We start from the raw sequence: 13,716 nt of genomic DNA, 5'->3' as shown, positions 1-13,716 counted from the left end.
ATCTCCAAAAAGAATCAAAAGTCACTTGAACTTTATGTTCTTCCACAACAGATAAAGAATGACTATGGGGTGACTCAGGGGGCAAGGGGAGAGAAGTTTTGTGCTCAGTGAGCCAAAAAGAATTAGCTGGGTCACAAAAATAAATAAATAAATAAATAAAACAAAAACAAAAAAACCCCTGTCCCTACGCTCACTAACCCAGAATACACTTTCTTATTATTTCTTATTGATTTCAATACTCTTATGACTTATGATGAACTTTCTGAAAAGAGAAAGAAACGTCTGCCTTCAGTGACTCTCAGGTTTTCAAAGCTGATCATGACTGAAAGCAGTTTAGGAGTTCGCAGAATTTTCCAGATTTATATATTTGAGATCTGGAGTTATCCAAAGCCTTAAGAAATCAGACCAAAGCTGTTAAAGCACAACATCACAACAAAACCACCCCTACTCCCACCTCTGAGCTTACCAGAACCACCTGCTATAAATATTTCATCAGCCCAAACAGCTAGCATCTCTAATATGCCACTAATATCTACACAGAGAAGCCACACTGGACATAATAAGCACCGCAGCACACTGGTATCAGAGGAAACACCCATTTAAAGTAATGGGCATTACTTTTTTTTAGGACTTCCTCCTCTCTTACAATTGGCAAGGCAATGAACACAGGTGTCTTAAAAACAGAGCCAGTCAGAAGACGGCTGGAATGGAAGGCACGGCTCTGCTCCATCAGTATTCATTCACCCACCCAACACCCTTTGTAATCCAAGGGAAAGCTGTGTCACTGGCTGTGCAATCTGGCTTGCACGGGTTTCTATTCCCAAAGCAACTGAGATTTCAGATTTGGCTTGATTTTACCTCGATTATCAATTTCATAACTCCAGGGAAGCTAGAGTAGAGAGAGGTGCTAGTATATCTCCCAGGAAGGAAAGTGCCTTTTCTTCCCGGTAAGTAAAGTGGGTAAAACCAAACAGGCTTTGTAAAAAGCAGGAGGGAGGAGCCAGTTTCTGCCTGTGACACCCCACAGCCTCCACAGACAACACGAAACAGGACAGCAGCAAGAGCCACCCCAGTAACCAGGTAAATGTTGACATCAGCTCACCTGGCTCGAGTCCCAGTGTCTTGTGCACAACACAACGCCGCCCAGCCCTACAAGCTTTGGGCATCTATTTGCAGTTTCCCTTTTTGTCTAAAGAAATCCCCCCCCACCCACGCACACAAGAAAAATTACAATAAAAAAACCCCACAGGAACGAACTCTAGTAAACCAAGTAACTATTACTGCAGGAAATGCTTAAGACTACACCCAAAAGCATGAATGCAAAGAGCCCGAGTCTTTTCTCGTACAACGGGAAACTTGGAGTCATTTTCCTGAAGCTGGTGGCTTTACATCCAACGTAAAACTCACAGAAAAAAGGACCATTACATCCAATTCCTGTGACCTCCCATTTGAAGTCATGCAGAGCTGTATTTAATTCAAAAGCTAGCAAGAAATATGTAATTAATATGAGGTTACGTAATCCTAGAAAAAAAAAGAAACGAGTACTCACATAGCTCAATAGTTACTGGTATCGAAATAATTCGATCAAAACAGATGTGGCTCTCTCACAGCACAGAATTCTTGTAAAGAGGCTCTACTTCCGCGCATGAAAGGCAAGGAGGAATTACAGCAATCGGCGTATGCAATCAACGGAACGATTGCACAAGCCTGGGTTTTCCAAAAGCAAAGCATTTCTGTGTGAACATACATGCCAGCCCTGGCTGCTGCAAAAAAGGCTTTCTGGTAAGTGAGTAACTTTAAAGAATCCGCTTTCATTATCTGCTTCTCAAAATGATTTCTTTCAAAACAAAATTTAACCTCGTTTTTCAGATGTAAAGGAAGAAAGACATATGCAACAGAGAGCTTTTATCTGCACCCAGACTATATTGTATGAAAACAATTGACAAAAGAAATCAGCAAACTAGAACTAATTTCCCTGTTTATTGACTGAATAAAAGGAACTTGTAAATTAAGTTTATATTAACTGACACAAACACTTTATAACCTGTGCCAAAGCAATCAAACTTCCCATACTTAGTAAGACACAACACCTTCTTCAGTGCCAACACTACACGAATATACATGGGGGGCACAGAATAGTCCAAGATTCAGGTTGAGATCAAGAAGTGTATTCTACACTCTGCCTCTTGCATGTGCATGGGAATGATCTTAGTTATTAAGAAAAATTAAGCAGCTGAATGAGAGAGAATTGTACGTTTTTCGTATTAGACACATTGCCTATTAGGCAAAGGCGCCCTAGGATTGCCAGTTTTCAGCTCAGCTTAGATAAACAGCCAAGAAAAGATGAGATTTTTTACCAAAGGCAGTTCAATGAAACTGAACCGCTGTAGCTTCAAGCAGAACAAAGTAACTATTTTATTCTTGATTATAAAACATTATCAAATAAGTGCTATATTTAAAACATTCTACTTCTTCTGCTTACTAGTGCTTGTTGCCTTTCAAAGGGTTAACGTTTTGGGAGGCTGCAACAGAAATTATTTTAATTTTCCTGGGATCTGAAGCTGCACACTCGGGCTCACACACTTTGAGACATCGGTGCGACTTCTCACATAGTAAAATGCTCACAAACGCAAGATTTTTTACACACCTATATAAAATCCCAGATAGTGCTGAGACTATTTTTCCTACTTATACACCGTAATAGAAAAACAACTGTGTATTTTCAGAGAAGTCACATAAGAATTCCCTAGTTCCTGGCGAACAGAGTTTTTTTCCCCCAAATGTGAAACTGGGCAGAAGACCCCCTGCAGCGTTAAGAAGCCTATGTGAGAAACACAGCGCAAGGCATACACGGGCTGGGAAGTGGAGAGGCACTGAGGAGACCCCGCCGAGGGCACACACCGCTTCCCGGGACACCTTAGGCGCCACGCGACGCCAACACGGGCACACGGCTCTGCATTCACTAACACCCCACAGCCTGCTTGCTTCAGCTTGCAACCACAAAAACAACAACGGCGAAGATAAATAAACAAGAGGCTTCGAAAAGGACCTCGAGGAATCACCTAGCTCACCCTCTCATCTCAGGGCGAGACCCCAGCGCCCCTAGCTGAGCTCGCCGCCCTCCTACGCGGCCTGTGCTGCGCGCGGCCGTTGGGGGCCGTTAGCGGCCGTTGGCCGCGCCGCCCCCCGCTTCTCCCCTCCCCTCCGCCCGCCCCTGCCGCGCCGCCCCCGCCCGCCGGGCTTTGACGACCCATTTCGCAGCGGCGGTGCCCGGCGCTGACAGCTCGGCCCGGCCCGGCGGAGAGTGCAGGGAGCACGCAGGGCGCCGGGCGCCCACCCTCCAGGCACGACGGAAGGCGGCCGGAGGCGCCGCGCCGGACCCCGCACCCCCGGCGGGCAGGTGAGAGCCCGGGCGGGGCGGGGCAGGGCAGCGCAGGGCGGTTGGAGCCCGCCGCCGCCGCCGCCACTCCGGGACGGGGCCGGTTACCGTGGGCGCAGGCCGAGGCGGTGAGGCGGCCGGGAAGGGCCCTCCGCCCTCCTCCGCGCTCAGCCGCGCCGCCCCGGGGGCGCGCGCGGGCTTGTCGCGACTGCGCGTCTCGTTGCGGGCTGTGGCTTGTCGCGACTGCGGCTCCGGCGCTCAGCGATCCTGCGCGCTCCGCCGCCGGGGAGGGACGGCCCGCGGTCCCCGCTGCCTGCCGGAGCACCTGAAGGGACCCGCAGGCGTTGGCCCCCCGCTCCTGTGACCCCCGCGGCTGCTTTTCCAGTCGAGGCAGGGGAGGAGGCTTTGAGGTCGGCTGGGACTTTCCAGGAACTGCTGATTCGGGTAATGGCGTTGGCATCTGAACTCTTCTGGAAGTTTCCATCCTTCAAATACTTGTAATCGGCACCATGAGAAACCGCCCGAGTTTTGCAGCTGAAATACCTCAGAGCGGCATAGAGTCGTGTTCGGGGGGTCTGGTTAGCGCACACCGGGGACGGGGAACGCATGACAGTTTGACCACACGCTCTTGCAAAAATGGTGTAACTACAACGAAGATTATTTTTCAAACAAAATTAAGTTTGCAGAAAGCAAGCACTACAAAGTTAGGATATGTCAGAAGTAGTTTGCCTAGGAAACACTAGTTTTCCATTTACAGCTGTGTAGTGTACAGTGTTTATTTAGGTACAGTGTTCATTTAGGTGTGCATGCCTTGCTGCCTCCATTAGACACCTGAGTCACTGCGCAGGACAAACCTGCCTGGGGATGAATCGAGGCTGTAAAAGAGGCTGTTGTCTGCTGGCCTCCTACATAATCTCTTAGAGGCAGTGGAAGATAACTCTAGTGACCGCAGCGTCGGATGTCAGGAGGACAAAAGGCATAGCTGTGTGCTTTAAAGCAATTACGTAATGTCCTTGAAAATCATGTTCTGCACCTCCCCTCCACCAACCTTCACAGTCACTTAAAATGAAAAGTGGCCACAAAACAGATGTTATTCTTTTTCTTGGTATTCAGGTTGAAACCCTATGTGCTAATTTGTGGAAACAAACTGGCAGAGCAGTCTGAATTATAACTCGTGTGCAGAAAGTTAAAACTCTTGAATAAATTGTTTGTTAAACACTCAAACAAGTTGAAGCCCTAAGGGTCTCAAGTTAGGTATCCTCGTGCTTATTTCTCTGTGTCATTCTTCTGTATCTAAAAAATGGGGACAATAGTAATCCCATTCTGAACACTGATGCTTTGAAGAACTTAGGTCTTCGTAGGGAAAAGCACCATAAAGAGCATGAAGAAAAATAATATAACTCCATCTCTAGAGAGTATTTCAAGAACATTCAGTTAATAAAGTCTACAGGAGTTACCCAACAAATCCAGCTGATAAGACTAATGTTGAAGTCCGCTCACTAAAACAAACTTCTCTCTTTTGTACACTGAAAGAGAGGATGTTGAGAGAAGAGAAAGAGGTGAGGTCATGATCATTTGACTCAAATGAAGATACAGGCAACATGAGGACAGCGGGCTGCATTACAGCTGCAGGAGGAGTGTTGATTTTAATGCGAGGAAAGCTTCCTTCTCCAGGTGGAATTCTTGAAGTCTTTCTCCTGTCCAGTACAATCCTTTTGTTCTCCAGTACAATCTGGCAAATGGAAACTCCTTCAGGATTTAGGTGAAAGTCTGTTCAGTTCTACTTCAACAAACTTTCAGTACAAGATTCAGCTGAGCTCGGGGTGCCTCTGAGATGGCATACGAGTAGATCTTGAGTAGAACAGTGGTGTAGGAGCTGCTGAGATCCCAGTTCAATGAGTGCTGCTGTATTTCTGAAGCGGTCTGTGACACTTTGCCTCTCAGAAAGGCAGCATTTACCACTGAACATTTCCTGATGTACCACTTTTGGAAATGTTCCTACCCCTTCTGTGATTACTACATGTCACCATTTGTAAAATTTAGAAAAAACTGAAGGAAGACAGTATTTTGCATTGATGTTATATACAGCTGTGTACTCTGCAAATTCCTCAGAATATGTATCTTTATATTCCTGTCTGTTTTTTGCCCAGCCATGATGCGCTTCAGAAATAGATAAAGAAACTAATGGGAGCAGAACATGTTTTTAAATCTGTATCAAAGTCAGCCCAAGTCTTGAGACTGAAAACTCTCTCTGCAGACTTTTTTGTGAACTAAGCGAAATGAGTTGGTTTTCCCCTTTGAACACGGTTGACCTCACGTAACACATCTCACTTCCTATCACTGGAGCAAAACAGGAAAGTGGAGAACTAAACACAGAGAAGGTCAGGCTAAAGGGTCAATCTCTAGCTCACCAAGGTTCTTCCAACTAACTGCAGTTGAGGAATACTAGTAGAATGAGTAATGAAGACTTGTGCCACTGCAGCTTGTCTTGTAGATGATGGTTATTCCTCAATAACCTGCCAGGAGGGTGTTTGTTCATGCTTTTGTCAAAAGCATAGATGATATTTTCTGGTTTGGTTTAAAGCGAGATGTACCTGAAATTTGATATTTCTCTAATCATCTAAGCTTGGTAGAAGCCCTGTTGTAGGCTACTTAAGGAAGTAGGCTAAACTTTAGCCAAACTTGCATGTCCGAAATGCTGCTGTTACTGTGTTACAAGTCTAGAAGGAAGAGAATTCTAGGTTTCTCCTAGAAAGAGGTGCCCTGATACACCATTCACTGTGCCTGCAGTCTACAAACACTGTTATGAGTTAGCTTTTAAAAGCAAGAAGTTACAAGTTACTTACAACAGTGAAGATTCACCATAAAACAGAACAGACTGAATTGTAAATTGCTTCTCATAATGATTCACTGAACAGACCTGGTGAGAAAGTTCAGAATCAGTGTGACATGTTAGGAACTCACTGAGATCTAAAAGGAAACACATTGCTAACAGCTGCACTGTATGACTCCATTTAAATGGCTACTTGTTAATAATACAGTTTAATGAGATGTTTCTCTGGTGAGTAACTGACAACTCATTCTTGGGTTCCTACTGTAATTACCCTGTCTTTTCTTTTTTTAGACTAAGTTTCAGACCAGGAACTATCACTTTTAAATATTTGGCATTCATGTATAGAGCACCAGACTGCAATGTTTTCTAATGTGTCTCTCGTATTTTATTGGGATGCACTGCAGTAACTCAGACTTTGGAATAGGACTGAGTTCATAAGCAAGTACCTCCGTGCTGCATTTGAGCAGCTTTTCAAAAGAAAACAACAACAAAACTTATTTGTTAGTTCTGTGGTACTTCTGCACTACATTGCTGGGACTGGGATTTTCAGATAGGCAGTGAGCCAAAAGTGAAATAATTAGAATTGGTGGCAATTCCTGCTTTAGGTCCCTCTGAAATTCCAGCTTTTGTGTTCATTTTACAGTCACATCAGTCATTTCTAAACATTATATTTTGTATTATACAAGAGCTAAAATGTGACCAAAGATCCAACATGTTGCTTTTTACAATTTTGAAATATTACTGCGTACAGTCAGACTGCACTTGGAAAAGCTACTTGTCTGATACCTTCTAGTCAAAGGAATATGCTGCAAAACAGTGCACACATCATCACAAATACTACTACTTAATGCTCTATTATAGGTGTATAGAACAAGTCTTACTGTATTTCATTCCTGCTAAGTGACATATTTCTTCCTAAGATAAATGTACTTGTGAGATCCTTACAAAGAACTAGATGGTAGCAATTTACAGTCATGTATTTTTTCAGAGTAGAAAACCATCACAATAGATAGGAGATGGCTGTCAACCTCATTTTATATAGCTGGCAAGAGTTCAGCACAGAGTGATCTGTCATTTAGCAGTGGTCACCACTGTGGAGTCTTTGGCAAAGTGATGGGAAATGATGATAGTCATGGACTGGGTATGTTCTACTTCCATGTCTTTCTTCCAGTAGTTTCATTGTTTGCTGTCATTTCTTTATAAATACACAGGCACTAAACAGTAGCATGTAACGTATTTTAATGCCGGTCTGAAGTAGTACCACTTTTTTCTGGTACCACATTGATTCCATGCTCTGTTCTTTCTTGTAGTCCCGAGGACTCATTTCATCATGACCTCTTGTGAAGAAGCTGAAACTGAAGAAACAGTAACATGTCTCCACATGACTTTTTACCATCCTTGCCAAGAAGACAAGATGATGTTTCGTTGCCTGAATTTCTGTAAGCGAGAGCAGGTCAGGGCAGATGAAATGGCTAAGTTCGGCCGTGATTCTAACATCTGCCGTTATAACTTAATGGATTCTCGTGTTTCTCGGATTCAGTTTTCTTTGCAGTTTTACAGAAAACTTAACAGCTCAGACTTTTGTTTTGAGATAAAGAACATGAGCAAGAAAACGAAGCTGATTGTGGACCACACAGAACTGGGTTACTTGAACAAAATTGACCTGCCATGGAAGTGCATCATTTGTTTTGGGGACTACCAGATCTTAACAGAGATGCAAGAAGGGGAGTCTATGGATTATTTTGAGACTTACTTACACTTGGCTCAAATGCCACTCTTACAAGAAAGATGCCTGCCATCGCTGCAACCTGTACCTGAGACTGGCGTTTTCCCTTCTTTGTTTCTTTCCCAAGACAAAAGCCCGACAGAGATTGATGAAAATGAGTCATACTAGGTGGGAAAAGGAGGCTGGATCAGATTTTGAACATACGAAACCTGCACAACTTCAGGATCTGAAATCATGTAGTCCTTATTCCTGTTATGTCAGTCCTCTTAGCCTTTGCTCTCAGGGTGGGTGCACCAGAACTTAGTTGCTTCAACAAAAACAGGCTCCTGCCCCTGTCCTTTCTCGGGCATGTGTGCTGTCTCATCACCACTGTAGGTCACATCAGCATGGGGGAGACCCCAGTTTATGTGGCCACGAAAGTCCACAGAAGCAGATTCAATTCAAGAACCAGGCCACATGCTCCAGAAATATATTCAACAGCGCTCATACAGAGTGCGCAGAACAGCGTTTTAGCCCCAACACTGGGTAGCTGAGTAGGGATGTAGTCTCTTGTTGCGTTTGTTGTATTTTGTGCTGTTTTTGACATTAAGTTCTGATCAGTATTTTCAAGTCTAGATCATAACTTCCCAGGTTTTACAGCTTAGAAACACTTTGTCAGCATCATCCTTTTTACTTACTTATCTTTTTTTATTATTATTATTAACTTTGCAGAAGTTTCTCTTCCATTTTTACAATGGATTAAAAAATAAATATTTTTGCAATTTAACTGCTTTTCTTGTTAATGTAAATAACCATACAATGTCAGTGATCGTGTTATGTGAATATCCAGCTAAACTTTGCAGTAAAAGCGTTTGGTTACTCAGTAAGAATTTGTCTTCCTCTACAAATATAATCTGAAAGCACTTATGTAAGATAGCTCTTAGGACAATTCAGAGAAGAAATTATTTTTACTGGTAATATTCTGGACTTCCTAAAAGTGGCCACTGCTCCAAGATGAGAGTTGACTGAAACACTTTCAGCAAGTCTTCTCCTTCCCCACCCCACTTACAATTTTGTTTTCAGTTAACATTTTCGGTTAAATATCCAGCACTACTCAAAAATTGTTTCAGTTAAGCATGTCTTTGTTAAGGGCTTAACATTTAATTGGAGCTTCTCTCCGTTTTGTCAAGTTATTTTAAGTTGTTTCAAAGACACACAGGAAAGAATAAGAACATACATAAGAGTTACCCCTGTTATCGTCAAGCATTATATCTGCTCAATAACTTAATTATCCTAAACATGCAGTATATTACTCTCCTGCCCCATACACTAACTACTTCCATCTACACAATTGTACAGCATTGAAGAGGTGACAAAAGTTTACCTCAACCACATTATCTCTAATGATCCAAAACCTACCTGTCAGGGGAATCCTGGGATAGGGTTTACATTTTAGGTATTCCTTTTATCCTCCTAAACATTAGGAATGCATTTCAACAATAATTATTACAGGTGCAAGAAAGCCAGAAGTATAACTGAAGGGAGAATTAAACAGCATAACCTGAGATTAAGGCAAACAACTAGAAGAGAGAGCAAGTCACTGGAGAGACAGTGAGACCCAAACATAGGCTTACGTAGGATTTCATTAGTCCGTTGGTCTCACCCTTGCCAAAAATGCCCAAAATGCCTTGTTTCCCATATTTTCTACTCTTTGAGCCAGCCTCTGGTAGTGATGTTGCTTACTTAGCTTTTAAAGTCTTCATCTTAAATGTGCCATTCAATTCATTTGTGATCTCAACACCACCTCTACCACACACCCAACCCCTCAGCTTAACCTAACAAACCTGAGCAAGATTTGCTATGTCACCAGTTATGTGTGTTTTGGGTTGCAGATTTTCAGTCGTTGTTGGCTGCTTGGCTTTTAAATGCTTTTGAACTGAGTCTTCCTGCTCTTTAATTAGACAGAGATGCAAATAACTGCAAATACAAGCTGTCTAGAAAAAGAAAGCAAGATGAAAGCAGAGTCTCACACAAGCTCATACATATATAAGCTTCTGTCTGCAATCAGCCTCTCATAAAATGCATGGCATCTGAGAGAGGAGGGAGTGTTTGTTTTGCATTTCCAATAAATGGGGCTGTTCCTATTAGCGCTCTTAAGTTATTAGCAATGACATCAAGTTCCTGTTTTGTACTGCTTTGGATTTCAAAAACAGATTGCTAAAACTACCACTAAGTAGTAGTAGTATGCAATTTCTATTCACTGGCTCTGTCACATAGGGCATTAGTCTATGCCACTAGGCATATTAATTGCTTCCATATTCTGTGCTATTATCTGCAGAAAAAATGACAACATCCATCTCAAGTTTTCAAGCACATTATATAAGCAGAAGCGTCTACAAACAATACTTACTCACCTAAGAAAATCTTCTTCTGTCTGTTCTGCAGAGTTGACAGTGCTGCAACGCGTACATTCTGCATTCACGCTGTCTAGAGGGACTCTGGACATCCACAGAACCAGGGTGGAACATTGAATAGACACATCTCCAGGAAGCGGGAGAAAATACTCATCTTGGGAATAGAAAAAAACCAACAACAGAAACCCCCCCCAATGCTTTCCAAATCCTAATCATTTCCAAAACTATATTTAGTTGGGTAAGAACCAACCGTAAAATACATACAAAAAATGATTCCTCTCCTAGGAGAATCCTATCACTATGTTGACTCAAACAGCAGATGTATTAGTTTGACTCAGAGAGGAAAACAGTATCGGTATCAAGTATTTCATTTTAAAGCTCACTTCCTAGATGTCCTCGCTGAAGAAGTCACTGAAGAACATGGCAATATGTTAAGAAATAGCGCAGTGTAAGGAGAAAGTCCAGTCACTTCTGCATATGAAAATGTAGTGAGGGCACAACATTACACAGATGTGTTAGCTTACAGCCATCTTTGTGCTGTTCCAAGCATTTGGCTACCATTTCACTGAGAGCAGCTGATGGCCATGAGTGCACAGCCATACACATACAGGTTGAGATACATGCCTGGAGAAAGTTGCACCTTATAAAATTCTAGATAAATGAGAGACTGGCACTGCTGGTGTTGAAATTTTGAGGCAGTTCGTCCAGGAGTCATTTTGACACACAGGACAAAGCTGAGCTGCTCTTAAGGGTTCCACTGTCTGTTTACAGCTTTTAACTGGAAGTCAGGGATCATCTAACTAAAGGAGAGCATCAGATGCATAACTCGTACCAATTTTATAGCACTTACCTTCCTATAGCTTGGTTGTCTCACAGTAAGTTACACTGCCTTCCTCACTTTGCCACTGCTGAAAGCCCTATGAGCCTGACTAACAGCTCACTGGAAATGTTCCCACAGATTTCAAAGGGTTTAGACTAGGCATTTAATGGAAATCGTGAAAATTTATACAGCTGGCTTTAAGGTCCTCTTGCATATGTCTTAAGGTGCCTTCACCAGAGTTATTCTGAATTTGTATCATCATTAAAAACAGCCTTAAGTCTAGTACTTACATAACTGCAAAAGATGAAGAGACACTCATGCTAAAAAAAAAAAAAAAAAAAATGGTAACCATAAAGGTCATACTTCTTTCTTGCTTGTTTTAGCCTATTCACACAGATGCCTTGAGCTATGCTCAGAAACCCAGCAGAGTCTCTCACAGCACTGATGATCACAGAAAAATAATAAAAAGGCTTACTTTATTATGATTCCTCCCAAAGCCTTAAGAATGCTATCATTTTCTGTAAAACAAATATAAAACAATCACAGTTGAGAAATTGTAGTCATCAGTTCTGTAACAGATGTCAGTCAAAAAATTCTGGAAGGGGGACATGCACCTGATAAATACCTCTAACAGTTATTAGTTGTTAATGATTGTCTGCTAACAAGAAAGTATCAGTGACATGTTCTTAGTTTACTAAGCTGGCACTTTTCAAGTAATTTCAAGACCTTAAAGATATTGTTGCTTAGAGCTGTTCTTCAATGTAATTTCATATCTAGAACAAAATCATTTATGTCAAAAAAAAATCAAAACCAAAACCAGGCAGCCATGATGAGAATGGATTTTGACAGAACAGAATGAAAATATTTTTTTCATCATGACGTACTTTTCTATCACAATTTCCATTGTCTGCATTATAGAGCAGAATATTTACATGCTGTTTCTATGAACTTTCAAACCTTGTTATCATTAAATGTAGGCAAACCATTTCAGATAAAAATAAACTTTCAGTGGAGGAGAATCAGCTGCTCAGTTTAAGAAAAGTCTGGGTTACTTTGAATGATTGTGCATAACCTGAGAGCAGATGCAACCTTCACTTTCAAGTCTAGGTTTATTACACATGCTTTAATCATGTGCCTAACTCAGTAACTAAGTTTATGAAAATCATTGCAAATCACATCAGAGCATTTTGCATGAACCATACTGCGAGAACAGGCCACGGTAACATACCAGATGAAAAATGCAGGCAAAAAACCAACTAGCTGCACTTTGATAAATTAAGAATAATTTCTACAGAGATCCTAATATTAATACATTAAGATAAACAAATAATAAATAATTAGCAGAACACAAAGTTGTGTATTAAAAAGAAACATTTTGAAAATGAAGTTTTGAACATGATACATATCCAGCAGAGACATACTAAGAAAATATCTGACCATTCATTTTTGCAATAATGGATGAAGAAAAGTATTTACCTAAGATTCACTTTCACAACATGAACTATCATGATTTCTAAAAGTCAGTAGAATTTGTTGTCATGAGCCAAGTACATTCTGATCATCTATGACACTTTCATTACCATGTATTCAGGGGCTATTTCATTGTAAAAGATGGTGCAAAGTAAAAGAATGAGAAGGAAAATGTATGTTTTTATTTAAGAAAAGTAGATGGATAATTTGATGTCATTCCTCAGCAAATACTCTCCTAGGCCTGATCCCTTAATTTACAATGATTCTTTCAGCATTTTTTAAAAACAATTTTAATGCCCATTACACAATCCCTCTACTCTGAACAGAAAGCCCTGACTTTGCTTTAGACTGACCACATACTCATTTCATCCTATTGACTTGAATCAAATTTACTGTTGACATGTATCAATTCATGGAAAAACCACCTTTGGCTAAAACATCTCAGCCATCTCTGATTACAATTAAAATTTACCTACAGTTTGCTTAAGGTGATTCCAAGGAGGGAACTTAATTGCCATAACATGAAGTGTAAGTTTTGAAATTTACTCAGTTGTTCATAGAAACAGGTCTTATCCCCACAAAAAAAGTAAGCAGGGGGAGATCACGTCTACAAAGATTTTAATCCAAAGAAGGCAGTCTGATACTGAACTGTATTATTTTTAGGTGGTTATTATTTTTAGTATTGTTCCAAATTTAGGCACACAGGAAATATAGGAGAATTAGGCACCTGGGAATAGGATGCCAAAGCCAGTAAAGTTAATAGGAAGCTATATAGGGTTGCCAGTTGAAGCAGCTCAGAAATGCAATACAACTGAAACCTTCTGCTTTCCAGAATTTAGCTTAGATCCTGAAGGTACTCATTTTATATCTTCCAGATGATCAGTGTGAATTCTCTACTCTGCCTCCTTGATCTTTTCCTGGAGACTGCCATTACTCATATACTGCACACTTAATTGTAAGAAATACTACATGCAATGGGATAGGTAACACTTTATAATTTTTCACTTGGCTCAGCTGTCCTAGTATTTACAATTATAATACTAAAACACAACACTGAAACACCAATTTTACACTTAGGTCAAATAACTCTGAACA

The 13,716-nt window shown here is 41.3% G+C and overlaps 2 protein-coding genes across 15 annotated transcripts in view; one reads left to right on the top strand and one right to left on the bottom strand.

Annotated features, from left to right (window-relative positions):
* ALPK1 (alpha kinase 1) overlaps positions 1 to 1,741 on the bottom strand; it is a 50,182-nt gene extending 48,441 nt beyond the window's left edge. For 12 of the 13 annotated variants that reach the window (XM_064510597.1, XM_064510610.1, XM_064510599.1 and 9 more), the window contains exon 1: positions 1,550 to 1,733. The gene's annotated coding sequence lies outside the window, so the exon portion shown is untranslated. Of the gene's footprint in view, positions 1 to 1,549 lie in introns of all 13 variants that reach the window. The other variant, XM_064510611.1, reaches the window with a different exon arrangement.
* A 1,477-nt stretch (positions 1,742 to 3,218) lies between these two features.
* On the top strand, positions 3,219 to 8,704 carry TIFA (TRAF interacting protein with forkhead associated domain). 2 transcript variants are annotated; one of them, XM_026101712.2, is made up of 2 exons: positions 3,219 to 3,400; positions 7,523 to 8,704. In XM_026101712.2, the coding sequence occupies exon 2, from the start codon at positions 7,543 to 7,545 to the stop codon at positions 8,104 to 8,106; it is 564 nt and encodes a 187-aa protein (XP_025957497.2). In that variant the 5' UTR covers positions 3,219 to 3,400; positions 7,523 to 7,542; the 3' UTR covers positions 8,107 to 8,704. The 2 variants fall into 2 exon arrangements, with proteins under 2 accessions (XP_025957497.2, XP_025957496.2); XM_026101711.2 differs by lacking the exon at positions 3,219 to 3,400 and adding an exon at positions 3,675 to 3,823.
* Positions 8,705 to 13,716: the final 5,012 nt, after the last annotated feature.

The sequence above is a fragment of the Dromaius novaehollandiae genome, chromosome 4 (assembly GCF_036370855.1).
Source record: "Dromaius novaehollandiae isolate bDroNov1 chromosome 4, bDroNov1.hap1, whole genome shotgun sequence".
Lineage (NCBI taxonomy): Eukaryota > Metazoa > Chordata > Aves > Casuariiformes > Dromaiidae > Dromaius > Dromaius novaehollandiae.
The sequence above is the reverse complement of the archived record's forward strand: the minus strand, read 5'-3'. Positions and strand labels throughout refer to the sequence as shown.

Coding starts and splice junctions, on each gene's coding strand:
- TIFA (XM_026101712.2), top strand. CDS start 7,543: ATGACCTCTTGTGAAGAAGCTGAAACTGAAGAAACAGTAACATGTCTC.